Source organism: Panthera tigris, chromosome E1 (assembly GCF_018350195.1).
Source record: "Panthera tigris isolate Pti1 chromosome E1, P.tigris_Pti1_mat1.1, whole genome shotgun sequence".
Taxonomy (NCBI): domain Eukaryota; kingdom Metazoa; phylum Chordata; class Mammalia; order Carnivora; family Felidae; genus Panthera; species Panthera tigris.
In genome coordinates this window covers 2,379,135-2,402,293 of record NC_056673.1, presented here as the reverse complement: position 1 = coordinate 2,402,293, position 23,159 = coordinate 2,379,135, and the positions used below count along the sequence as shown (strand labels likewise).

The following is a 23,159-nucleotide window of genomic DNA, read 5'->3' as shown; positions in this document are numbered from 1 at the left end:
AATAACTTGCAGAGGACAGAGGAATGTTGATCTCCAAACGAACAAGAAACTCATGAAAAAAATATGAAGTGGCCAAAAACAATAAATTATTCCCAAATCCTTTAATTTTAGTTTTCAAACGTATTACAGCATCCAGAACCTTCTCATTGTTGGTTGGAGGCCAAAACAAAAACTGGTCAGTAGTGACTTGAGAAACGTGCAGGAAAAATACCAAAAGAAAACGTGCCTCCTGGTGGCGGCTTGAAGGACAAGACGTTTTCTGCTTCTGTGGTGCGTACGTTGCCACACTTGTCCAAACTCCGGCCCGGGAGAGGCAGACGGGCTAAAAAGCTGTCACGTGGAACACGCTTTAACCTAAGGCAAGGGCCTGAGCTGCTCGCCCAGCAAGCTGGTAAAAAGCACCACGGAGCACGTGGTAGGTATTTGTTCAGAGAATACGTGTACCCTCGGGGGCGTCTCCCCGCCTCTTCCCGGCCTGGGCAGGGGTCCCCACACTCAGCAGCAGCCCAGGCGGGTGGGCCAGACACAGCTGCCTCCCAGTAAAGCACTCAACGTCACGTTTTTGGCCAAAATTAGTAAACTTTATTTGAACTTCAAAAAAATAAAATAACAGACGAAAGGCAGCTTTAGCTTTGTTCTTCCATAGGATCGGATAGAATGACCCAAAGCAGGAACTACCCCTAAGAAGTTAAAACACCCTTTACCCCCAATCAAGCCACAGGCAAGGAGGGATCCTCAATTCGGGGACGGGCCTGGGGTGGGTGGGGTAGGAAGACCACCAGAGCCAGGCGAGTGGATTCTGAGACAGCACGAGTGGAGAACGAGACAAGAAGCCCCAGCGGAAACAGAACCAGAACATTAACGAGGAACTTCGTCACAAGAACTATGTACAAGGGAGGCGGGCCGGGGGCCTGCGCCTCGTGAGGGCACCCCCCGGGCTGCCCTTCGCCCTGGCCGATGGCCGCTGTGCCCCGCTCAGCCTCAGTTCTCCTCGTCACTGTCGTCTGGGCTGATGGCCGGGCTGGTGAGGCTGTAGGTGGGGCTGGTGGGCGAGTAGCCGGGGGAGGTGGGCGAGTAGGTGGAGCCTTTGGGGGAGGTGGGCGAGTAGGTGGGGCTGGTGGGCGAGTACTTGGGGGAGGTGGGCGAGTAGGTGGGGCTGGTGGGCGAGTACTTGGGGGAGGTCGGGGTATAGACCGGAGAGGTTGGCGAGTAAGTAGGAGACGTCGGGGAATATTTTGGGGTGGTAGGCGAGTAGGTGGGGCTGGTGGGCGAGTACTTGGGGGAGGTGGGTGAGTACTTGGGGCTGGTGGGCGAGTACTTGGGGGAGGTCGGGGTGTATTCCGGGGAACTGGGGCTGTAAGAGGGACTGGTGGGGGTATACTTCGGCGAGGTGGGGCTGTAGCTGGGGGAGCTGGGGCTGTAGCTGGGGGAGCTCGGGGTGTAGGTCGGGGACTGCGGTGTGTATCGTGGGCTTGACGGGGAGTAGCTTGGCGAGGTCGGGGAGTAGCTGGGTGAAGTCGGAGAGTAGCTGGGAGAGGTTGGGCTGTAGTTAGGGCTTGTCGGTGTGTAGTTGGGGCTCGTGGGGGAGTAGCTGGGTGATGTCGGGCTATAGCTGGGGGACGTTGGGGTATAATTGGGACTGGTCGGAGAGTAGTTAGGGCTGGTCGGGGAGTAGCTCGGGGACGTGGGGGAGTAGCTGGGGGATGTGGGAGAATAGCTGGGGGATGTGGGGGAGTAGCTGGGGGATGTGGGGGAGTAGCTGGGAGAGGTCGGGGAGTAGCTGGGAGAGGTCGGGGAGTAGCTGGGAGAAGTGGGAGAGTAGCTGGGAGAGGTCGGGGAGTAGCTGGGAGAGGTGGGAGAGTAGCTCGGGGAAGTGGGAGAGTAGCTGGGAGAGGTCGGGGAGTAGCTGGGAGAAGTCGGGGAGTAGCTGGGAGACGTTGGAGAATAGCTGGGGGAGGTCGGGGAGTAGCTGGGTGACGTGGGGCTATAGTTAGGACTGGTGGGAGAGTAGGACGGGGAGGTCGGGGAGTAGGAGGGCGAGGTGGGGGAGTAGGAGGGGCTCTGGGGTGTGTAGCCCCCAGGGGAGCGAGGCTCGTAGGCAGGAGACGTGGGTGAGTAGCTAGGAGACATGGCACCACCTGGAGGAGGAAAAGCCGACAGGAGCCACGTGAGGGAGAGTCAGCCGGAGGGAAGGACCGGGACGAAATGATGAACTTGGCCCCACAGACGGACAGGGCCTGCTCACCTGGTGAGGGGATGTAGGGGCTCGAGGGGCCCGGGGAGCCCGGCGAGCCCGGCGTGGGGGACCACGCAGGGGAGTAGCCTGGACTGAAGCCGCTGGCATCCGAAGCAGCACTAGGGGAGAAGCCAGCTGCCCCTGGGGTCATCCCACTTCCTGTGGAGTGACAGAGGAAACAGGCATTAAAACCAGAGCTGGAGCCCCCCCCCACTTCCCCCCCCCCACGCCTTCCGACACGGAGACTCCTCACCCTCCTGTGACCCCCCAGGGGGCCCCTCTGCCAGCCGGGGTCACTCACCGACACTGGGAGACCAGGCGCCATAGGCCGGAGTGGCACCCTGGTTCCAGGGAGTCATGGCCGGAGAAATCCCTCCCATGGGACTGGGCGCTGAGCCGAAGAACATGCCAGTGGCTGCGCGAGGAGGATGCACAGGGACTGGTGAGCACGGCGTCTGGGGACCGGCCTGTCCCTCCCCCCCACCCCCCGCCGCCGCCTCCCGAACCCTCCTACTCACGTCCGGCGGCCCCCAGGCCGGGGATGTTGGTGGGGATCTCCATGCCGTACTTGCACTTCTCCGCGTCGAGCAGGAGGTCGAAGCAGCCGGTGCCGGCCGGAGCGAGCTGGCCCAGCATGATGTTCTCAGACACCCCCTTCATGGGGTCGCTCTCTCCGTGCGCGGCCGCTTCCATGAGCACATCCACCTGAACGGCCGGAGGACGGGGCCCCCGTGAGACCCGCCACTCCCAGTGCTCCGGGGCCGCTCTGCCCCGGGTGCACACACCCGCCCGACGGGGCAAGGGCAGCGGCAACGCCCCCCCTCTCCCCGCGGCGCTCCCTCCTCCTGCCCCCTCAGTCCGCCCCTGCTCCGTTCCGCCATTACCGTTTCCTCAAAGGAGCATTTCATGAGAGGTCCCGTATCCTGGCGGTTAACCCCGTGTCGCGTGATGGCCATTAAGTGGCCACGACAGGTCATGGTATCACACAGGAGAGCCAGGTGGCGGTAATTGACGTAGGAACCGTCAAAGGAGATGACGTGGTAGAGCTCTCGCTCCAAGGCCTTCCGCACGGCTTCGATGCCCAGCACCTGGCACGGGGTTGCGGGTGAAGGGTCAAGACCGAGTGACCGCGCTCTCCTCTTGCCACCCGCCCCCGCCCCCCCATCCGGAGGGACGGTCGGGAGTCGGTGCAGCCCAGACTCAACGGTGGACTCGGGCACGGATAACCCTGGGCGAGGAGATGCGGTGCGGGAGCTTCCGGGCTCGAGCGGCTCACCGTGAAGATCTCCACGATGTCGTTGGACGTGGTGCGCACAGGGTCCACGTCCTTCTCACTCAGCACCCGCATCAGGCTCACACCGTCGGTCTCCAGGATCCACTCCTGCAGGGCCTTGAACTCTCCGTCCTCCGTGATGATGATCTTCTTCTTGTTGTCCGTCTGCGGCAGGTGCATGTACACCTGCGGGGATGGCGGGAGCTCACTGGGGGCGGGGGCGGGGGGCGGGGCGGGAGCTCACTGGGGGTGGGGGGGGTGGGGGGGCGGGGGGGCGGGGCGGGAGCTCACTGGGGGCGGGGGCGGGGGGCGGGGCGGGAGGGCTGACCTTGCTGATCTGCTCGATGCCCTGCAGGGTCATGTCCGTCAGCATGTTGGACTCGATGCAGCGCAGGAAAACGTCGTCGTCCATCTTGTCCACCACCTCTTCTTCCTGCGCCAAGAGCGAAGCCAGAGTCTCAGAACCCTCATCGCGTCCTGGGCTCACTCACGCCCAACCTCAGCGCCCCCAGGGAACCCACAAGTCGAGTCAGGCGCCAGACCCTGCCCCCCTCCGTCCCACCAAGTTCCCTTTTATCGTGTTTTTACGATCCTAGTAAAAGAAACCTAAGGAAAAGCACCCACACTCCACCCTCCTGACACAATTTCCGTGTGTGTGTGTGTGTGTGTGTGTGTGCGCGCGCATCTGTGCACACACGGCCCCAGGACTGTAACTGCACAAGCAGCACCACCCCCTGCCTTCATGGCACTCACTACTTGCCCAGGCCGCTACTTCCTGGACAAATGAGCTCGTTCACGGAGATCTAGAGCAGAAGATGTTGGGACACGTCAAAATCCTGGGGTCTACTCTCCGATAGTTCGAGAGTAAGCTCTGAGTTTTTGTTATTAATACACCAGGCACCCCACATGCTGAGCAGTATTTTCGGAGCGGTGCTCAGGAGGGAAGTCACCGGTCCAACGTTCCCTTGGGTCTTGTGTTACCCGCTGGCATGCCACTTTCCACAGGACACAGCAATTTTGCTGTCAACCTGCCCCTGGCTCTACCCTCATGCAGGAGCCTCCCGGGAGGAAAGCCCAGTGACTCCCCTGCTTCGACACCATCTGTTTTTTCGATGGGGCCGCTGCCCCGGTTTTCCAAGGCTTCTGCGGCTAAAAGTCTGGGGATCGCTGCTACTCCCCCACTCCCCGTCCCTATGGCAGCCGGCGTGCCTGGTCCCTCAACGCTTCCATCAGGACTTCTCTGGCCCGAACGAGGCTGCACAGCCTTCCACACCCGACGCTGCCGATCCCCTAGGGCGTCCGTTACCTCCTGCATCTTGTTCTCGTCGCTGTTCATGATGCGGATCCGCAGCACCAGCTTCTCCGCGTTATCATCGTTAAAGATGCAATTCAAGTCATCGCCAAAACCTGGTGGGGAGCAAGAACTGTGAGAAAGACGGCCGCGACCACACCTCGCGGTCACTGTTCATCCACTGCTCTCCCAGCCGGGGCTCCTTCTGGCTTCTCCTCCCTCTCACAGAACTGTCCAGAAGGGGGGGAAACACCGAGCGCGGAAGACAGAGAGGGAGGGCGGCTCGCTGGGGATGGGCGGGCGGTGACGTGACAGACGGGGAGCCCAGGCAGGACCCCGAGCCGGGCCTGCCCCGCAGCCTCACCAGCATTGATCTTTTCGGCAATCTGCTCCATGGTCAGCTTCCGGTCAGTCATGTGCTTCCGGTCCAGCTCCACCCGCAGAAGCCAGGGGGAGATTCGGGCCACGTCAAAGTCAGGCATCTCGTAGTAGACGTTCACCCACTCCTGGTCCTCGGCCACCACTGTGCTCTGGGGGTTGGGGTCGTAGTAGATGGCTGTGTTGGCGGTCACCTTCCTCAACGTCGTATGCTCCAGGCGGCACAGAATGTCCTGGGACAAAGAGGGATTGAGGACACGGCACGTGGGTGGCTCCAAAGGCCCCTCCAAACCCTCTGTAGGGAGGAGTTATTCCAGGATGAGAGTTCTCCTTTTCATCCTGCCAGGAAGTCCATCGACCCACCCCCTACCTTGGCCCTCTCGGCGTCCCGAGCAGACTGGCCCAGCAGGAAGACAGTGAGTGACGGGGTCTTTGGTTTCTTGGAAATGTTGATCAGCTCCTTGAGTCGCGGCACGCCCAGGGTCACGTTCTTGGCAGACACACCGGCGTAGTGGAAGGTGTTCAAGGTCATCTGGGTGGCGGGTTCTCCAAGGGACTGTGCAGCCAGGGCCCCCACCATCTCCCCGGGATGGGCCTGCGGAGTAAGAAAGGCCAGCATCAGAATCAGCAAACCCCTCCCTTCTGGCCGAGAACGAGACGCAGTCAGGACGGGGACAGAGGCGTCCGCACGAGGCAGAGACTTAAAGTGGAGTCCCGCTTACCCCTCCCTTCCTCAGTGTCTCAAGTGACACACGTTTGCCCCCAGGGGGTGCACACCCAGAAAAAGGCTCTCCCATCCAAAACCCCCATTTCTAAAGTACGCCAACATTACAGGCTAAATGTTCACTCTATAGCAGTCTTCCAAATGGGAAGCTCCCAATTGTCGAGGTTGTGAGCACATAAAATTTAACCTTTCAACGCGAATCATATGGTACGTAGCCTTTTCAGACCGACTTCTTTCACTTAGATACAAGTTACTGTATCGTCTTCTGATGGCTGGGCTCCTCACGGCTTCCATCACAGAATAATATTCCTTTGTACGGGTTTGGCAGTTTGGTTTACGCATTCGTCAGTGGATGGACTTTCGGCCTGTTTCCACCGCCTGGCTATTAGGAATGATGGGGCCCTGAACACTCGTACTGGGTCTTGTGGACACACACTCCGCCGTCTCTTGGGGGCACTCCTAGTGGGACTGCTGGTGCAAACGGGAACTCTGCGTCCCACCTGGAGTGGAGCAGCGGGCCCTGATCCCCAGCAGCGGTCCAGGAGACTTCTGATTCCTCCACATCCGCGCCCGCCGTCCCTTCATTCCCCACTGTAGCCATCCTAAACTCGCGGGGCGTGAACTGGCAGCTCACCGTGGCTTTCGCCCACAGTTCCTTGACGGCTGAGGACGTCGAGCAGCTCTTCACGTGTTTACCGCTCGCTTACGTGAACTCTTCGGGGGAAAGGTCTACTCGAATCCTTTGACGTTTTTCTTTTTGTTGCTGACTCTCAATAGTCCTTCGTGTATTTTTCATACACAACCTTATCACGTACGTGATCTGCAAATGTTTCCTCCTGTTCTGGATTGTCTTCTCATTTTCTTGCTGGTATCCTCTGATACCGGATTTACGTCAAACATATTCGGAAGTACGCCTATAATTATAACGCTTCTCTCTTCCCACTACTCTGTAAAATCCTTAAAGACAGTGACGGTGTGGCACCTGGCTGGCTCAGTCAGTCAGGCGTCTGACTCTTCATTTCTGCTCGGGTCATGATCTCGCAACCATGAGTTTGAGCCTCACGTGGGGCTCTGTGCTGACAACGCGGGGTCTGCTTGGGATCCTGTCTCTTCCTCTCTCTGCCCCTCTCCCACTCGTGCTCTCTCAATAAATAAAGTTAAAAAAAAAAAAAAAAACCAAACCACTGGTAGTATACCTAGTTGCTGTCTTGCTCACTCTCCCCGATCCCCTACCTCCACCTAAACTGCAATTCGGCACACGGCAGGCACTCGAAGAAAATAAAGAACAACCCTCCCATTTCATAGCGCAACCACGCAGCTTCTTTCCTGTACAACTGCCTGTCCTAGAGTGGTCACTCTGTCCCTCCAAGGCCCAGGTTTCGTGTCTGAAACATGGGGCTCCCAAGTCGCCCGGTGGTCTCGAGACCGCTAAGAACTGAAGCAGCCCCTCCATGAACAAGGGCCATCATCGGCGGGGGGTGGGGGGGCTGCTCTCAGAGCCCGGACGCGTCAGCACGTCGAAGGAGAAGAGCAAGGCTGAGAACACCACTCACAATGGCTTGGTTGAACTTGGACTCGATCTCTCCGAGCAGCCAGTCGAAGGCCTCCCCGCTGAGCCGGAACTCCTCGGCCATGCGGCGGGAGCACAGCGTGGAGCGCAGGTGGATATTGAAGAGAAGCGTGGCGTTCTCCTGCGCTTGCCGGCTCAGGGGGTCATCCCCATTCACGATCACCAGCTTCTTGCTCAATTCCTTGACTCCTGGGACGGCCAAAGGAGGTAAAGAAGTTGCAGACCGGGGCCCAGCTCCCTCCTGTCCCCCCGCCCGGCCCGGAGGCCCAGAGCAGCTACTCACCCTCTACGACCTTGATGGGGTGCAGGTCGGAGGGGAGGCGAGGGTTGATGTGGAAGATCTTCTGAGCGTTCCAGATCATGCGCAGCAGGTTGCAGGGGAGGACCACCTGCGGGAGGACGAGAGGGAGCGAGGATCGCGAGTGGGCACAGTCTCGCGGGGGCGGCAGCTCGCCAGCTCAGCCTTCCCGCCCACGCGTACCTTGCTGTCGCCGGTTGGGAAGATGACCCTGAGCACCTCCCGATCCTCGCGCATCCGCTCAAATTCGCGCTCCAGCTCGTTCTGAATGTGCGCGTTGCTCAGCACGTCCTTCACCAGGTCCTCCTGCAGAGTCCGCCGCAGGGCCCTCTCGTTGGTGTAATCGAAGCGGAACCTGCATGCGGCAGGAGGTGGCGTCAAGGGACAGGCGGGCCCAGGGCCTGACCCCTGCCCGGGGCACCGAGGCTCCCGAAGGGGCAGGGTCTGCGCAACGGGGCTGTGGAGGCGAGACTCTCGGGCAGGGAAACTGCAAATAGGACCTGGAGCGGGGCAGCCCGTCTGGGTTTGCTCTGTGGGGTCATCGGGCACGGGCCGGGGACGGGTCTCAGGTCTGTTCCCCACCCACCCACTCCCACCACGCGGCGTCCGTCACCCGGGTGGGCGCGGGGCTCTGGGGGATCGAGCTGCCTGCGAGGCACAGTCCAGGCGAGCAGTCTGTGTGCAGCGAGGGGGGCCCCCCAGGAGGCGAGAACCACCCCCTGCCTCCTCCTCACTTCTTCTCAAAAGCCTTGTTGGACGGCTTGAGGGTGGCCAGGTTCTGGAACTCGACGCTCTCGCCGGCCAGGCCGTCCTCGCCGTAGCGGAGCTGCACCACCTGGTTGATGGAGTTGCGCACGGTGGCGTCGTACTTCACCATCACCGACTCCATGGACTTGATGAGCCGCCGCTGGATGTACCCTGCGAGGAGGTCACCGGGGCCTGACCACGGGCCGCAGGGCAACGAGGCAAACACGTGGCCCGAAGAGCCTCTCTCAGAGCGAGCCCTGCCGGCGGCCCGAGGGCCTTAGCCCACCCGAACCTCAGAGGGGGCAGCCGGTAGCCCCCTGGTCCCCAAGGCTCTCCGTGAAAGCCGAGCCTACCACCGACCGGAACCGGGCCCAGAAGAGTCCCTTAGGAACCAGCCACGGCCCAGAAGAGTGCCCTAGGAACCAGCCCCTGCGTCACAGTGCACGACAGAGACCCCGAGCTCCTCCCCTGCACATGGAAGGCTGCAGGGCCGTCACACGGGGGCGGCTCCCTGGCTGTGGCTGCCGTTCCCCCCACGAGGGACAAACCACATGTCCAGGAGAACGCCTACCCCTCCCTCCACGCCCTGCCCCCGCTCCCGCCCTCCCCCCCCCCGGCCCCGACCGATACGCACGGGCCCGTAGGCCTCACCAGTCTCAGCTGTCTTGACAGCGGTGTCGATGAGCCCCTCGCGACCCCCCATGGCATGGAAGAAGAACTCGGTGGGCGTGAGGCCGGCCAGGTAGGAGTTCTCCACGAAGCCTCGGCTCTCGGGCCCGTAGTCGTCCTTGATGAAGTGGGGCAGGGTCCGGTGCTTGAAGCCGAACGGGATCCGCTTGCCCTCTACGTTCTGCTGCCCGACGACGGCGATGACCTGGGAAGCGAGAGGCGGGGTGCACCCGGCGCCCTCTGCACCAGGAGCGGGGGCTCCCAGCACTACCCCCTCCGCCGCTCCCAGCCTTCTCTGCGGCCCAGATCTGGAAAGACAGGGCTCCCCACCTGGGAGATGTTGATCTTGGAACCTTTGGCCCCGGACACGACCATAGACTTGAAGTTGTTGTATTCAGACAGGGACTTCTGGGCGGAGGAGCCGGTCTTGTCTCGGGCGTCGTTGAGAATGCGGTTCACCTGGTTCTCAAACGTCTGCCGCAGAGTATTCCCCGGGGTGGGCTCCAGCTCATTGTTATGAGCCTTCTCGATGACCTGGGTACGTGGGCGGGGGCAGACCTCAGTGCCGTCCTACTCCCCTTCCCCCACACCCGCTGGGCTCTCGCGGACATCGCGTTCAAAGTCTCTGAGTGTTCTGCCCACCTCTATCACATCCTGCTTGGCCTTCTTGATCGTGTTCTGAATGTCCTGGTAAGTTTTAGAGTCCGCGATGGAGTCCCCGATGCCAATGGTGTGACCTAGGGAGAAGGAGAAGCATCAACACCCTCTGAGGGCTCCCCAAAGACCTGGGATGGAATCACAGCCAAGAGAGTGCCAAATCCAAGCAGGGAAGAGAAGAGGCTGGAGAAGAACAGTAAAAAGACAGAGTAAGGATTCAAAGCAGGTTTGCTAGAGCCTTCTACTCACCCTCGATGAGCAGCCAGTTGTTAATGACGGTCTGAATGTTGGAGTAGAAGAGGCGAGTGATGTCGTGACCCATCTCCAGGTACGAGATGTGGACCAGCGAGCCGGCGGACGTGCCCAGGGACTTCTTACACAAGATGCCCATGATCAGCTCCCCGTTCTCCACCACCACCTGTGCACAGAGCACCCTCTCAAGGCCCCCGCAGTGGCTCCCCTGGAAATCCCACGGATTTCAGCCAGAAGGCCAAGAGGCAAGGTGGCGGCCAGGTCCGAATGCTGTTCCCACACACGCAGAGACCAGGTCCTACCTTGGTGTCCCCGGGAGAGATGTGCTTGTAGGGGCCACTGTCCTCATCGTCGGGATGGGTGCTGTGGGTGCGGATGCAGTTGATGTGGCCCGGTATGATGAGGGAGAAGATCTGCTTGCCCGTCCACAGGGGACGGGGCTTCAGAATGGCTGGCTGTGGGACCTTCCCGTCCCACGTGGACAGGAACATCAGGAGGTTCATCACCTCACCCTGGGAGGGAAGAGCGGGCCAACAGACTTCAGAACTGCAGGCCCCGCTCTTGGGAATGTCACCTGCCCAAGGGTGACAGCCAGATTCTGGAGGCAGAGAGATGCCAGGAAGTGTTTTCCAAAATTTTAATTGAAAATACAATAGCTAGATTTTAGGTTTTTCTTCTTTTAAACAAGAAGTACAAATTACTTTAGATAATTAGGAAGTAACCGGGGCGCCCGGGTGGCTGTCAGTTGTGCCCAACTTCGGCTCAGGTCATGACCTCGCCGTTCATGAGTTCGAGCCCCGTGTCGGGCTCGATGCTGTCAGGGTGGAGCCCTGCCTCGGCTCCTCCGGCTCCTCCTCTCTCTGCCCCTCCCCACTCATGCTCTCTCGCTCTCAAAAATAAACGAACAAAACATGAATTGAACAGTGAGCTAAAGTGGTAAACGTTTCGGCCCGTGATCCGCCTGACCCCATTTTCCTTCTGCCTCACATGCAGGTCCGTGTGACGCGAGTCAAGGCAAGAGTCCTGGCTCTCCCTCCCAATCATCCCCTCGCCGCCCTGGGGCCCCTCTGCCCGTCCCGAGTCGGGCTCCCTCCCCAGGGGCACACACCCGCTCCAAGAAGACGTCTCTCTTTGTGAATTTGCGCACTGCGGTGAGCGTGTCCTGCACGATGCCCATGACGGGGCGATTGCTCTGGGGGGTGACAATCATGCGTGGCACCATGGCGAGCTCCTGGATCTCCGCCCGGGTCTCCAGAGACTGTGGCAGGTGCAAGTTCATCTCGTCCCCGTCAAAATCAGCATTGTACGGAGTTGTCACGCTGTGGTGACAGACGGAAGCCGGGGTCAGGAAGACGCCTGCAGGGAGGCGTCAGGGAGCAGCCCGGCCCCGCCTGCCTCCCTCAGCCAGGGCGCTGACCTCAGATTCAAGCGGAAAGTCGACCAGGGCAGGATGCGGACCCGATGCCCCATCATGGACATTTTGTGCAAAGTCGGCTGCCGGTTGAAGATAACAATGTCTCCGTCGCACATGTGCCGCTCCACCTGTCGGGGGAAGTGTGGACAGGTCTTAGGGAGGGCGCTGTGAGCGGGAGGACAGGACCGTGGGCCTGAAATGCTCTACACGTGGAAGCAGACGACACTGTGGGGTTAGTTTCACATGGAACACGTGTCAACCACAAGCTTCGGGCCGGGTTATCAGCGATGACAAGGCACAGTTGTCCACCAGCCTCAGGGAACTCAGCTGTGAGAGAAAGCCCAGAGACCCTGGACACGAAGCCTCCTGTTCTGTTCCTCCCCTGGATCTCCCTTCCCTGCCCCATACACCCCTCGCGCTGCGCTTGGGTTTATGCGACCCCCACCCCAGATGCCCACGGCCAGCAGCTCTGGCTCCACTAGGAGGCGGCAGTCTCGGAGTCTCCACGCACCTGGATCCTAACCAAGAGGACAGGATCCCCCCCGCCCCCAGGGCCCCCCTGCCAGAGAGCCTCCTGCTCAGGGGACAGAGGCCCTGGCCTGTCACGTGCCTTGTAGCCGGTCTGCAGGTGAAGGTCACTGGGCTTGGGGTGGAAACGCAGGTCGATACGATCGCCGTTGTCCCGGATGATGTACTTGGCGCCCGGGTACTGGCTGTTCCCCCTGCGCACCAGCTCCTGAAGTCTAAGGAGGACAGAGGCACGATGAACACACGCCTCCCAGGAGCCCCCGCTGCCACACTCAACCGGAGCTCTCGGTGCGGGCCCACTCCCCTCGTGTGTCCACAGCCCTCCCGGCAGGGTCCCAACACGGAGCCCACCTGTCGATGTTGAAGGGCGTGACGATCTCCGCAAAAGTCATGTTGGCAGCGATGGAGCGGGGCACGCCGACCTGGTCGATGGAGAGGTTGGGGTCGGGGGTGATGACGGTGCGGGCCGAGAAGTCCACTCGCTTGCCCATCAGGTTCCCCCGGACCCGGCCTTCCTTGCCCTTCAACCGCTGCTTCAGGGACTTGAGGGGGCGTCCGGACTTCTGCATGGCCTGTGAGGACACACGGGGAGGCGGCCGCAGTCAGCACGGCCCCTCCTCCGGGGCAGGGGCGCAGGGCAGGCGGGGGGGCGTGCGGACTCACGCGGGGCAGGCCGGGCAGCTCGTTGTCCACCATGGTGGCCACGTGGAACTGGAGGAGCTTCACGTCCTCGGCGATGACATGTGCCGCCGCGCCGTTCTGCTCGTTCCGCCGCAGCTGGTTGTTGATCTTCACGATGTCGGCCAGCTTGTGCGTCAGGTCGTCCTGCGGCGGAGAGTCGGCGTCCTCACCGCCAGGCGCTCGGGGTCTCCCTCACCCCCGGGCGGGCGGGCCCTGCCCATCCCTCCTCTCCCAGGTACAGAGGCACCTCTGTGACCGTCACCGCATTAAGGGCCTCATTGAAAGGCGCACGGCTAGCAAGCGGCGGTCACCCCTGCACGCCCGTACCCGCGTTGTTCCCTGTCCCCCCCCCATCCCCCCCGGACAGGCAGGGTCCCCGGGCCGCCGACCTGGTTGCGGGCGGAGCCCTGCATCACGACGGCGGGCCGCACGGACAGCGGGGGCACGGGCAGCACCGTAACGATCATCCACTCGGGCCGCGCGAAGCGGGGCTCCATGCCCAGCACGAAACACTCCTCGTCGGAGATGCGCTTGAAGATCTCGTGCACGCGCTCAGGACTCAGCAGGATCTTCTTCTCCTGCGAGTCCTCGTTGACGTGCTTCCACTCGGCATACAGCTCGAGGCCGGAGCGCCGGATCCTGGGCTGGTAACGCCCGCAGCCACCGTGGCCCTTCCAGACAGAGGGGGGCCGTCAGAGCCGGGAGGTGCCGGCGCCTCTGTGCCCTCCCGGTGTCTTCTGCCGCCCCCCCTCCCGCGCGGCGTCCCCGACGGCCGCTACCTTCTCCTTGGCCAGGTCCTCGTCGCCCTCCGGCTGCTCCACACCGAACTTATTGTCCATCTCCTCTCCGCCCTCGCAGATGTTCTTGCCCTTGCACAGGTCGTACACGTGTGTGAGCCGCTTCTTGGGCTGCCCCTTGGACTTGGCCAGAATGTCCTTGATCTTTGGGTTGTTCTGGGGACACGGCAGAGCAGGGTCGGTTGGGCCTGCTCCTCGGCCCCCCCAGGCATCCCCTCCCCCGGGGCCAGGGCCAGGGCCAGGGCCAGGGCCAGGGCCGCCCCCCCCCCCCCCGCCCCCACTCACAGAGTCGACGAGAAGTTTGGAGCAGAAGAAGCAGACACAGCGCAGAACTTTCATCGTCTTCACCAGGAAGCCCACGTGAAACACAGGTTTGGCCAGCTCAATGTGGCCAAAGTGGCCAGGGCACTCTGTCATGTTTCCTGTGGGGACACACACCTCAGAGACCAGGTCCCCGGGTGTCCGCCCTCAGGCCGGGGTCCAAGGAGCCCAGCCTCCTGCTCCCTTTGGGGCGCCGCGCCAGCCCCCCAGCGCTCACCTGCGCAGGTCTGGCAGCGGCCAGTCCGCTCGATCACCCCCTGCCTTGGATCCATCAGCCCCCCAAGCTTGGGGCGGCCTCCCTCAGTCGTCTCGGGGTATTTGATACCCCCCTCGGTCACGGACATTCGTTTCTACAGAGAAAAAGACCAGTAACAACTAAATAGGATTCCTACTTTCCAGCTTTCGTATGCTAAGGCCTCGAAGAACCCCAACTACCCAGAGCAGAAAGAGCCGGGCATAGCCCGGGGTGAGGGGAACAGGGCATCAGTGTGTGTGCTCCTCTGCGAGGGACAGAGCCAGAGTATCGGGGTCCCGGCCACTGCCAGAGTGGGAGGGGGCGCTCACAGTAGCGGGCCGTGGACCCCAGCCTCCAGAGAAGCTGGCTAGCTCTTGGACTCAAGCTCCAGACACCCCTCCAGACCGAATTCCTGGTCTCTGGCATCCACAGGATGCATCCCCAAAGCTGAAAACAAGCCCAGAATCCGAGCCCCTGGCAGGAACCCCTCTGTATGGCACCCCGCCGTGACCGTGCACGTGTCCCGCCCCAAGACGTGGCCTGCCGAACAACCGGCTCTCATCCTTGCCACCTCCTCCTCCCCAACAAGGGCCCGGCCAGCTCTGCAGAACCCTTCCTCTTCAGATGGAGAGCCCGTGGTAAGACGGGAAAGGCAGGTGTGGGAGTGGAAGGTCGGTGAGAATGATCCAGAGAAGCGTACCCGGGCGCCCCAGGAGAGGGAGGCAGAACGCGGGGTGGGATGCCGACAGGGGCGGGAGCGGGGGACAGAGGAGTTCAGAGGTCTGTGTGTGTTAGAGAAGAGATCTCTGCCCTGGGCGAGAGGCGGGCTAAGGAAACCTTTACTTTTCACACCCTGAAAACCAAGAGCTTTGCAACGAGCTGGGTTTGGCCCACTCGACTTCCAGAGCGAACTTAAACCGAGTAAAAGCTTTGATCAGCACGTCAACTTCAGGCCGGCACCAACCGCGCTCGGTGCACCTTGTCTGTCTAACCCTAACTGCTCACCTTCCAGGAATGAGGTCCTGTCCTTAGACAGGAGAAACCTGAGGCTGCGCGAAGGGACTTGTCCAAGGCCTCTACCTCCAGGAGCCACCGGAAGTCGGACCCAAGCCTCTGTGGGCCAATCACAGTCCGTCCCGCGGCCCGGTAAGCACCTAAGCTCTGGGGTACAGCTTCTCGGCGGCAAGCACAGCACTGGCTGACTAGTCTTCTCTTCGCAGCTGACCGACAGGCACCACAGTCCCATTTTACAGATTACGACACCGAGGGGCCCAAGGACACGGGGCTAGAAAGGAACGGGGCCCGGATCACCTGTGCATCCTTTCCAGGGCATCATGCCGAGAAAACGGACAGTGGGTTCTAACTGGCACAACGCGGCGACTCCACCTCCTTCCACTACGGCCACCACCAAGTCCCCGAAACCACGCCAGACGGACCAAGGAGCTGCACTCTGCCCGAGCCAGCGGAGCCGGCCAGTCTGAGCTTGTGGGCCTGTGACACTCGGCAGGTGGGCCACTTCACCAAGCCTCATATCCTTCCCACCTAAGAGGGGGGCACTCACGTCAGAAGCCAGTACCTGCCCTTCCTCACCCTCAGGCACAAAATGGCTGAGAGAGCACGGGCTGGGGCCAGAGACCTCTGGTTTGCAATCCTGGCTCCACCATTTACCAACTAGGCAACTTCATTTACCTGCTTAAACCCAGCACGTGACAGGTGCTCAGTAAATGACAGCGCTCGTGATCTAATCACTCAGCAAGCCCTGGTCACTTTCACCTCCTAAACGGGTTCTGAATCTCGCCCCTCTTCTCCAACCCCACAAGCCCTGCCTCAGGTCAGGCCTTTCCTTTGCCGTCTACATCAGAGCATTCCTTCAGTGGCCAGCCTGCCTCTCGTCAATCCGTCCACACACGTGCGGTGCTCCTCTTAAAACGGAAATCTGATCTTTGTACCCTCCTGTCCTCGGAATGACATCCAAGCTCAGTAGGAGTCAGCAGAGCTTACAAAATGGGTTTTATGATGTTTCTACCTTCCTTTCTTTTCCCACCTGGGTAACAGACTCCCCTGTGGTCTCCCCATCCGCCAGCACGTGTGCTGCCCTCCTCATTGTCTTCTGGAAGGCCCTTCCCCACAAGGCAAATTGCTATTTAAAGACCCAGCTCAGGCATTGCTTCTTCCAGAAAGCCTTTCCAGAGCCTCCCCAAGACAGACCGGCACCCCTCCTCTAGGCTTCCATAACCCCTGTCCCACTGCACCTCTCCTAATGCAATCAAATTACCTACTGGGGGGGGGGGGTCTGTCTTCCCACAGATTATAAGCATCGCTTATAGACATCACTTAAAGACAGCATTTCTCTCTCGTCCTGGATCCCACGGCCCCTAATGAATGTTTGTGAGACGGAACTCAACCGCTCAGGACCCTCCGGTACAGGGAAGTGTGTTCAAAGAACTTGGAAAAAAGACTGGCCCCTGCCAGCCAAGCCCGTGATCCCCTCATAACGGGTCTGACCAGCCATGCTGAGCAGAAACTTAACGGTCTACTGATGTGAGGCTGAGAAGGCTCTGAGCACCCACAACGTTCATCGGGAAGACAAGGCTGGGTGACTGGATTCCCAGAGCTGGAACCTCTTCAGCTGCATCGTGTCTTGTGAGAAAACGAAAGGCTCTGCTCACCTTGAAGGAAACACAGGAAGGCAGAAGCGGGCCTGACTCTGGCTGCCACAAGGGTCACTAGAGAGCTCAGGGCGATCAAGCTCAAAACTTTGTGGCTTTCTCTGCTCTGAGCCCAAGCCCACCAAGCCACCCACCTGCAAGGACTATTCTGCTTGCAGGTATTGGGAAGCAGCTGGGGGCTGTCCTGGAATATTCTGGAATCTCTCTCTACCAGAAGGTAACACACTTCGTTTTGGGTTATATATATACATGACATCAGCCCGCAGCCTTTCATCCAAACCCTGGTTCTCATGGCCTACGTAAGGGGTAGGCTCCTGAGGGGGTGGCTGGTCCCAGAGGGTGGCCCTGAGGTCACAGAACAGAAGCCTGCCACAGAGTCTCAGGAAACACTCATTCTCTTTTCTCTGCCTTTAGAGAAACACACTTGGAGGGGCGCCTGCGTGGCTCAGTCGGTTAGGCATCTCTCTCTTGATCTTGGCTCAGGTCACGATCCCATGGTTTGTGAGATTGAGCCCCGCGTCGGGCTCTGAGCTGACAGTGCAGAGCCTGCTTGGGATTCTCTCTCTCTCTCTCTCTCTCTCTCTCTCTCTCTCTCTGCCCCTCCCCAACCTGCATGTGTGCTCTCTCAAAATAGATAAACATGAAAGAAAGGAAGAAAGAAAGGAAGAAAGAAAGGAAGAAAGAAAGAAAGAAAGAAAGAAAGAAAGAAAGAAAGAAAAAAGAAAGGAGGGAGGGAGGGAAGGGGAGGGAGGGAAGGGGAGGGAAGGGAGGAAGGAGGGAAGGAAGGAAGGAAACACTTGTCCTTGGAACTGGGCTTTGGGCCACTGGTACAGATGCGGTACCCACCCTGCCCCCTCGACATCTATGCTCCAACCACAGAGATCTCTCAAAATTCCTTTCCTTCACATGCCCCCTTCCCGGTACACTTCTTTCCATTCTTTAAGATCCAATCCAATGTCCCCTCTCCGTAATGGTCGCTGAGCTGTCCCTGGCCTCATCCACGCCCCAAGAGGTGCTCGGCCCGCCGTCTTTCCTTGTTTCCTCCTGTCTCTCGCACCGGCCCGCAGTCCTTGAGGGCAAGGATCATGCTGCACGGTGGCCAGCACGTGATAGGGCTCAGCAAGTAGCTGCTGCAAGTACAGGAAGTCCTTGCTTAGATCATAAATAACGTGAGGACGAGAATAAGCTTCTGATCCGCCGACATAACCCACACGTATCAGAAGCTATTATTGTTTTAAATCCTTCTTGGAGTAAGTTGGGGTGTAAATAAATAAAGTCATACTCTTCCTGGCAGATGGCTGCTTTTAACGAAAAGGAGCCAATCTCGTCACACGTAACGGAGCACCCGTCTCCCCTGACTTGGTGCCGGCTTTGCAGGGAAGTCCCAGCGCCAGCCCTCCTTGCGTCCCCGCCCTCACTCCGCAACATCCAGACCCGCCACAATGGCCGAGAGAGCGGCTCTATCTTACGGCCATTTTTTTTTTTAAGGTTATTTCTTCATTTTGAGACAGAGACAGCGTGAGTAGGGGAGGAGCAAGAGGAGGGGGAGAGAGAATCCTAAGCAGGCTCTGCACCGTCAGCACACAGCCTGATGTGGGGCTCGAACTCACAAAACCGCGAGATCACGACCGGAGCTGAAACCCAGAGTCGGACGCTTAAACCGACTGAGCGACCCAGGCGCCCCGTCTTACAGCCAATTCTAGGAGCCCTCAGTACCTCGACACACAGCCCTACTCTTAAATACTACCTGTTCCATAAGAGGTCCCTTGCCCGCCGGTCCTCCTACCCAAAGTGGACCTGTTATTCCCCCAGACTACAAGAGCACTATATAAACTGCAAGCCATGCAGGGTAAAATCAGTTTCCCATAAGCCTGCCCACCAGAGATGACCCCCCCACCCCCGTCCAGTTTTGCGAACAGCTGGCCTGCCACACGCTTTTTAAAATGCAAGTATGTTCCGGGGCACCTGGATGGCTCAGGTCACGATCTCTCAGGTTCGTGCATCTGGCTCTGGGCTGACAGCTCAGAGCCTGGAGCTGCTTCGGATTCTGTGTGTGTGTGTGTGTGTGTGTGTGTGTGTGTGTGTGTGTGTCTGCCCATCCCCCAGTCATGCTCTGTCTCTCTAAAATGAATAAACCTTAACATTTTTTTAAAACAAAAAAATAAGGGACGCCTGGGTGGCTCAGTCGGTTAAGCGTCCGACTTCAGCTCAGGTCACGATCTCGCGGGCCGTGAGTTCGAGCCCCGCCTCGGTCTCTGGGCTAATGGCTCGGAGCCTGGAGCCTGCTTCGGATTCTGTGTCTCCCTCTCTCTCTGCCCCTCCCCCGTTCATGCTGTGTCTCTCTCTGTCTCAAAAATAAATAAACGTTAAAAAAAAATTTTTTTAAATAAAATAAAAAAATTAAAAGCAACTATGTTCCTATTTTTACATAAACAGGGTCTCATTCTGCACACTGTTCAGTAACATTTATCCCATTCCTAAACTTTATTGGTTCCTAGTGCCCTTGGTGTCTCAGTAATTTTCACAGCACTCCCTGGGCCAAGAGAGATCCACTTACTAAGTACCTAAATCCAAACAACTCACTAAACATCTATATCCTACCGACTCAATAGCCATTTGAAACAATACACATAAATTGAAAAAAAGATTCCAATATTTTAGAAAGAAAAATACTTTTATTTCCTAGATAACCACAATTACTTACGACACCTGTTGGGCACGGTACTACTTGGCAGATGTTGGAACCAGATTGGTCAGCACCACCCCGATTTCTTGCTCTAGACTGATTTCCCCCCCCCCCCCCGTATCTATTAGCAGCTGCTAAAAACCCAGCTTCCCAAAGATATGACGTCACTGAAAGGGATCTGGCGCCATCTAACGCTGAAAGGCAGCTACCAGGAACTCCAAATTCCCAAGACATCAGACACATGCAGCTGAGCTCTGGCGCTTCTCCTGAAAATTTAAAACCCCTCACTGGGCCCCTGAGAGTTCGCCCAGGTGGCTCAGCACAGTTTGGGGAACAGGGAACTCAGCCTAACGGGAAGATCTTTTCTCTTCTAGAATACACGCCCAGAGTTACTCCCTAAGATTCCTATCAGTAAATATCTAGGCAATTTATAATTTCAAACAATATCCTTGTCAAACGACGTTGTGATAAAAATCCTCCCACACGTATCTTTGTGAACTTGGCAATTATTTCATTCTCTCGTTCATTTAACGGGCTCTAATTACACACCAGGATTATGTGCTGGGCACGATTTGAGAGGCTGACGTTACAGAGGTGAATACGAGGTCCCTCACAAAATTTACATCCTCCTGAGGGAGCGAGGAACAGAAAAACTAATCCTTTCAGGTTGTGACAGGCTATGAGGTAAAATAAGGTCAAGACCAAGGGGTAGAGGGGTGCCTGGCTGGCTCAGTCGGTGGAGCACGTAACTCTTGATCTCGGGGTTGTAAATTCGGGCCCCACATTGGGTGTCGCGATTATTTAAAAATAAAAAAACTGAGAAAGCCAAGAGCCAGGGGTTAGAGAATGCACAGGTCAGGAAAGCACCCCGTAACAATAGGCCATCTGAGCAGAGAACACACGGACAGAAAGGCAGAAGCCTGGGGAGCTGCGGGCAATGCCCTAAGCAGCAGGAGCAGTGAACAATAAAGTCCCCGAGGCAGGAATGACCTGGTACCGTCGGAAGGACGGGCACACGGGTGTGGTTAAAGAGCGACAGAGGAGTCTGGCGAGGAGCCGGAGAGGCAGGCAGGGGGCAGGTAATGCAGGACCCCGCAGGCCAGAGTAAGCCGCTCGCTTGGACCCTTCGGAGAGGACTGGGCGCAGGGAAGAGCCCGGGGAAAAAGAGCTCTCTAGCCGCTCTGCGCACCGCAGAAGGAACAGCGAGCAGCCGGGGCTACTGCCCGGAAAGACGAGGGCGGCGCGGACCCTGCCGGTCCAGATGGAGATGGTCACAAATGGCTGGATTCCAGGCCTATTTTGAAAGGCAGAGCTGGCAGACTGGCAGATGGACCAAGTGCAAGTTGTGAGAAGGCGCGGAATCAAAGACGGCTTTTGGGTTTCTGGCCCGAGGAAGCGGGTGAACGGTAGAGGCGCTTGGCGAACCGGGCAAGACCCGGGGAGGGGCACGCTCAAGAGGAGAAATTAAAGAGGTTTTCGTTTCAGGACACGTTTTTAGAAGCGGTAGGGCCGGAGCAAGGTAGACGCATATTAAACAACGTCAACTTGTCAGACGGTCCCCCAAAAAGGCGACACCAGTTTATCAGCCTCCTACCAAGAGCGGCTAAGCGTGCTCACTCCCCAGGATTTGGGCCAGCAGAGAACAAGCAGATAAAGAAAAAACACTTCATGTAAATTTGCATGTTTTTATTAGTAAGCTGAATATTTTTGATTGGCCACTCGCCCTACTTCCGTGAACTGTCTGTATCCTTTTTCCGCTTGCCTAACAGGTGTGTGCTTTCCTTACTGGTTTATAAACGTTCCTTGTGTATTAAGAAATCGGACCTTGTCTGTCACCGTGCAAATACTGTTTCCCAATCTGTTTTTTAGCTGTCCCCGGTGCCTCCGATAAAGAGAAGTACCTCTTACTTTCAAGTAGCGAAACGTGCCCGGCTCTTCCCTGTGTATAAAATGCTTAGCTCAGTGCCTATCATGTGCCCCGCCTATAACTCATTCATTCCTATCGAGGGGTTCTGCCCCCGGAATCGGCCCCCACAAGGCTTCTGTGTCTCTAGGGCTTCCTAGTTTATCTTTCTACACTTAAACCTTAACTCCACCTGGAATTTCTCTGGAATGGTGCGTTTACGAGGTCCTGACTCCTGACACGACTTTCAATTCACGTGGCTGAGCCCTGTCCTCCAGCAAAACGATCTCCATCCACAAACACAGCCATTCAACTCCATTCTCTCCAGCCCACTGGCTCCCTCCAGTTCCCTCCACAAAGGAGTCCGGGTCACCAACAGTTCTCCCCCAGAACTCCCCTCCTCCCTGATCTCTCCTGCCTCCTTTCTTAGCCCTCCTCTTCCTCGGCAATGGGTTCTTCACAGGGCAACCGAAGTAGGAGTAGGCCGTTTTGTTTGTGGTTTTTTTTTTTTAACGTAAACTTGATGTCCCTCTCCTACTTCTAATTCTCCAATGGCTTCCTATGAAAAATAGAATTAAACCCCAGGATTCCTTACCGTGATTTCCAACATCTCACCTGGCCTGCCCGGTCTCATGCTTCCCCAGCCCATTTCCACAACTGTCCTCACTCGGCTGAACCCCAGTCACACACGCACAATTCTTTGAAGCCCCTGGGGCCACACCAAATTCATGCCTCCCTCAGGCCCTTTGCACCTGCGGTTTCCTCTGTCTGAAGAGCTCCTGTCCCCCAATTTGTGGCCTAGACTACTGGCTGCTTCTCCTCATTCGGGTAATGTCACCTCCCCAGGCAGGGCCTGTGGACCCTGGCACTACCCCATCTACAGGAACTTCACACCTCGTGGCAGCGCGCACCGCTTCACTCCATTCAAAGTACTCGCCATTAACGGAACCCCCTCGTTCATTCGTTTATGTGTTTAGTGTCTGCTCTGCGTCTATCCCACGACAGGCGTTCAATTCATACTTGCAGAAGCGGGGAGGAGAAAAAGATCTGGGGTCCGGCTTCGTATCCAAACTTGAAAAGCCTTTCCCCCCCTCCCCCCCAGAAGTCCTGCTGCATCTACTCCCTCCCGGCTGCGACCAGTCCGCCCCGGCGGCCCGTGCTCGAGGCCCGTCCCCCAGGCCACCGTGGAGCCCCGCCCGCGGCGCGGCAGAGCGCAGAGGGAGGGCAGGCCGCTTACCAGTTCATCCGGACTGAGGACTCCGAACTGCACTCGCTTGATGGTGCGCAGCGGGCATGCGCTGTCCCCGGAGGGGGGGCCACCCCCGTGCATCGCGGAGGCGGGCGCGCTGCGCAGGCGCAAACCTCTCTACAAAAACCCTGCGCCGCCTCCGCCTAGGTGCTCAGACCCCGTCGGGGCGGCCACCGGGAAGGACCTCCCCGAGTTGGGAGGAAAAAGCCGGAGGAGGGAAAGGTGGGGGAGGGAAGAAGGCGGGGAAGTGAAAAGGAGCGAAAGGAGCTCTCCTCCCCCTTTCCGGAGATTTTTCGTCTCCCAAAAAGGAAAAAAAAGAGGGAGGGGGGAAAGGAAAAGGTTTCGGGGGGAGGAAGAAGAAAAAGGGTAACGAATAAATAAGTAACCAGGCTCCTGAACGGCAGAGGTTACGGCAGTTTGTCTCTCCCCCTTCCGGGAGCCGCCTTCTTCTCCAACCGTCCCGGCCGCGCTCTCGGCGCTTCTGAGGAGCGAACTGGCCGAATGACGCCCTTTATAGATTCGCCCCTGCATCCCCGCCCCTTCCTTTCCCGCCCTCCCTTGCGCTACGGGGTCGCCTGCGC

The 23,159-nt window shown here is 58.6% G+C and overlaps 1 protein-coding gene across 1 annotated transcript; it reads right to left on the bottom strand.

Annotated features, from left to right (window-relative positions):
* Positions 1–559: 559 nt before the first annotated feature.
* On the bottom strand, positions 560–23,072 carry POLR2A (RNA polymerase II subunit A). The gene is made up of 29 exons (XM_042966026.1): positions 22,567–23,072; positions 14,054–14,186; positions 13,801–13,937; positions 13,498–13,671; positions 13,108–13,389; positions 12,701–12,862; positions 12,389–12,609; positions 12,120–12,252; positions 11,513–11,637; positions 11,204–11,414; positions 10,398–10,607; positions 10,093–10,261; positions 9,829–9,923; positions 9,517–9,720; positions 9,169–9,391; positions 8,505–8,688; positions 7,954–8,125; positions 7,756–7,861; positions 7,456–7,661; positions 5,549–5,773; positions 5,165–5,411; positions 4,816–4,916; positions 3,838–3,942; positions 3,513–3,695; positions 3,121–3,324; positions 2,755–2,941; positions 2,538–2,651; positions 2,246–2,395; positions 560–2,138 (listed from the first exon to the last, which is right to left on the bottom strand). The coding sequence occupies exons 1-29, from the start codon at positions 22,657–22,659 to the stop codon at positions 982–984; spliced, it is 5,913 nt and encodes a 1,970-aa protein (XP_042821960.1). The 5' UTR covers positions 22,660–23,072; the 3' UTR covers positions 560–981.
* Positions 23,073–23,159: the final 87 nt, after the last annotated feature.

Excerpts from the sequence above, each read along its gene's own strand:
- POLR2A (XM_042966026.1), bottom strand. The coding sequence starts at position 22,659 with ATGCACGGGGGTGGCCCCCCCTCCGGGGACAGCGCATGCCCGCTGCGC. Across the intron at positions 14,187-22,566 it reads TCCTCAGTCCGGATGAACTG|AAACGAATGTCCGTGACCGA; the intron begins GTAAGCGGCCTG and ends TTTTCTCTGTAG. Across the intron at positions 9,924-10,092 it reads CAACTGGCTGCTCATCGAGG|GTCACACCATTGGCATCGGG; the intron begins GTGAGTAGAAGG and ends CCTTCTCCCTAG.